Below are 3023 nucleotides of genomic sequence, written 5' to 3' on the forward strand. Positions count from 1 at the left end.
TTCCTGCCGGCAGGAACACATTCCCAGGGGCATTATGCCATTCCCAGGGGGCAGGAGCCCATTCCTGGAGTTCGGGGGCTATTCCCAGGAGCACGATCCCGTTCCCAGGGGGAGGAGCTCATTCCCAGGGACGTGACACTATTCCCAGTGGCCAGGAGTCTACGCTCGTTAGCAGGAGTCTGTTCCTGGGGGCAGGATGTCATTCCCAGCAGGATGTGATGACATTCCCGGGGGGCAGAAGGTTGTTCCCAGAGGGAGGAGCCCATTCCCAGTGGGCTGGTGCCCGTTCCTGGTGTTCAGGAGCCCGTTCCTGGGGGCAGGAGACATTCCCAGGGGCACAGCGTCATTCCCAGTGGGACATGAATCCATTCCCGGGGGGCAGGAGCCTGTTCCCAGGGGGTGGAGCCCATTTCCCGGGGCAGGAGTTTGTTCCCGGGGGCAGGATGCCATTCCCAGTGGGACGTGAAGCTATTTCTGGGGCACAGGAGGTTGTTCCCGGGGGCGGGATGTCATTCCCAGTGGGATATGAAGCCATTCCAGAGGGCTGGAGTTGGTTCTCGGGATGTCATTCCCAGCATGACGCCATTCCCGGGAGCTGGAGTTTGTTCCCGGGGCGCTGAAGCCCATTCCCGGGGCCGCAGGAGTTTGTTCCTGGGGAGCAGGAGCCATTCCCGAGGGCAGGAGCCCATTCCCGAGGGCGGGCCGTGATTCCCGCGGGCCCCGCCGCCATTCCCGGGGTCTCTCCCCCCATCCCGTTCCAGCCCCTCCTCCCGGTCACTCGCGGGGCCGTCCCGGGGGCGGATTTGGGGGCAGATCCCAGGAAATCGGCTCATGCCAGCCCGACGCCAGCGGCCGGCGGCTCCGTGAGGCCATTCCCGGCGGGATGAGGCTCCCGGTGTCCCTGTGGCTGCCGCTGGCCCTGGCGGTGGCCGCGGTGGCCGCGGGGCAGTCCCCGCTCCAGCGGCGCGTGGTCCGGGACGTGCTGGAATATTTCCACGGGCGCAGCAACGTGCATTTCCTCTTCAGGGAGAGGGAGCTGGACGGGGTCATCGAGAGGGTGAGCGGCGGGACCGCAGCGGGACCGGGAGCGGGTCCGGGATGGCCACGGGAACGGGGAGGGGGCCGGGGAAGGGGTCGAGTGTCCCAGAGGGAGTGGGGAGGGGGACGGAGTGTCCAGGAGGGAGCAGGCGGCTGGGGGGTCACGGAATGGGGGAGCAGGGATTGGAATTAGGATCTGGGGCTCAGGGTGGCCACAGGAACAGGGAGAGGGTTGGGGACACAGTTGGGATGTCCTGGAAGGAATGGGGAGAGGGTTGGGGCATCCCAGAGGGAATGGGGAGGTATTTGGGGTGTCCCGGATGGAGCAGTCGGTGGAGAGGATCATCGAGCAGGTGAGTAACAGCATTCAGGATCTGGGATCCAGGGTTTGGGATGGCCACAGGAACAGGGAGGGTGGTGTTGTGTCCTGGGGTGCCCCAGAGGGAGCAGGTGGTGGAGAGGATCACTGAGGGGGTGAGCAATGGGATTCGGGACTGGGATCCGGGGTTAAGGATCCAGGATGGCCGTGGGAATGGGGAGGGTGTTGGGGTGTCCCAGAGGGAATGGGGAACGGGTTGGAGTGTCCCCAAGGGAGTGGGAGGTGGATGGGGATGAGCACCAGGATTTCAGGGTTCAGGACTGGGATCCAGGATGGCCATGGGAATGACGAGGGGGTCAGGGCAGTGGGGTGGGGTGTCCCAGAGGGAACAGGTGGGCAGTGGGTGCCAGGGTGTCCTGGGGTGCCCGGGATCGGCCCCGCTGGCTGGGCCTGGCTGAGCTCGGTTACTCATTAATGGATCCGGGTCCATCCCGCTGCCCCTGGAGCACCACTCACGTCCAGGAAGAGCCAGGAGCTCTGGGCACCCCCACTTTGGGCCACTCACCCACCTTGGAGCCACCCTGGGGTCATTCCCGGGGCTGGATTTCCCTGGGAGTCTGCAGGATTCAGGGTCCCTTTGGAGTTTGGGGTCCCTCCCAGGGGTTGGGATCTGTGGGGCTCAGGGTCCCTCCTGGCATTTGGGGTCCCTCTGGGGGCTTTGGGTTGCTCCCAGGGTTTGGGATTCCTCCGGGGGCTGGATTTCCCTGGGAGGCTGTGGGCTTCAGGGTCCCTGCCACGCCGTCCCACCCGCGTTCCCGCAGGAGGATCCCTCGGGGACGTTCGTGCAGCTCCGGCTGGGCCTGGCGCAGACGTCGTGCCGGAAGCGGGGCCCGCAGCGCCAGTGCCGCGTGGTGGAGAACCGGGTGAGGGGGCACGGCCTGGGGCGTCCCCCCTTCCCTGAGGCACATCCCAGGGCGTTCCCACCCCTCGGTGCACGTCCCACACCCTGTGGTGTTCCCCCCTCCCTTGGGCCACATCCCACGAGTGTCCCCATCTCCCCTGGGTCACATCCCAGGTGTCCCCCCACCTCCCTTAGGGCACATTCCAAGGTGTCCCCCTCCCTTGGGCAACATTCCCCCTCCCCTGGGACACATCCTGGGGTGTCCCCATTCCTTGAGCCACGTGCTGGAGTGTCCCCCCTCCCTTAGGGCACATCCCAGGGTGTCCCTTCCCTTGGGCCCCATCCTGGGTGTGACACAGTCCCTGGACGTCCCCCGGGCCCCCCGTCCCCCCACCGCGCTGCTGCGGGTGCCAGGGCGGGACGGAGGGGACAACGGTGGGTGCCAGGGGCTGGGATGCCCCGGGGGGGTGACATCCCGCCGTGTCCCCAGCGGAAGCCGACCTGCCTGGCCTGCTACAAGTTCGACACCGGCGACGTCCCCAAGGTGCTGGACAAGTACCACAACTGCGGCCCCGCCCATCACCTGGCGGCCAAGGTGAGGTGCCCCCTGTCCCCCCACCGTCCCCCTGTGGCCCCCCGTGCCCCCAGCCGGTGCCAGCCCGTGCTGTGCCCGCAGGAGATCCGGCAGCGGGATGAGGCCGAGTGCCGGGCGGTGGAGGAGGCCGGGAAGGGAGGGGACGCGCTGTACCTGCCCGGAATGTTCGC

General features: G+C 67.1%; 2 protein-coding genes across 2 annotated transcripts in view; one reads left to right on the forward strand and one right to left on the reverse strand.

The window, feature by feature from the left end:
- The window catches only part of LOC108509047 (zinc finger protein Xfin-like), an 18351-nt gene that overhangs the window by 7415 nt on the left and 7913 nt on the right, over positions 1 to 3023 (reverse strand). The gene's annotated exons all lie outside the window — the stretch shown is intronic.
- The window catches only part of RARRES2 (retinoic acid receptor responder 2), a 7557-nt gene continuing 4992 nt past the window's right edge, over positions 459 to 3023 (forward strand). Inside the window, exons 1-4 of the mRNA XM_017838273.1 lie at positions 459 to 1057; positions 2179 to 2280; positions 2749 to 2853; positions 2935 to 3021. Of these exons, the coding sequence (XP_017693762.1) occupies positions 884 to 1057; positions 2179 to 2280; positions 2749 to 2853; positions 2935 to 3021 (468 nt within the window). The 5' untranslated portion in view covers positions 459 to 883. The remainder of the gene's footprint in view (positions 1058 to 2178; positions 2281 to 2748; positions 2854 to 2934; positions 3022 to 3023) is intronic.

Source organism: Lepidothrix coronata, unplaced genomic scaffold (genome assembly GCF_001604755.1).
Source record: "Lepidothrix coronata isolate B3197 unplaced genomic scaffold, Lepidothrix_coronata-1.0 Scaffold330, whole genome shotgun sequence".
NCBI classification, from domain to species: domain Eukaryota; kingdom Metazoa; phylum Chordata; class Aves; order Passeriformes; family Pipridae; genus Lepidothrix; species Lepidothrix coronata.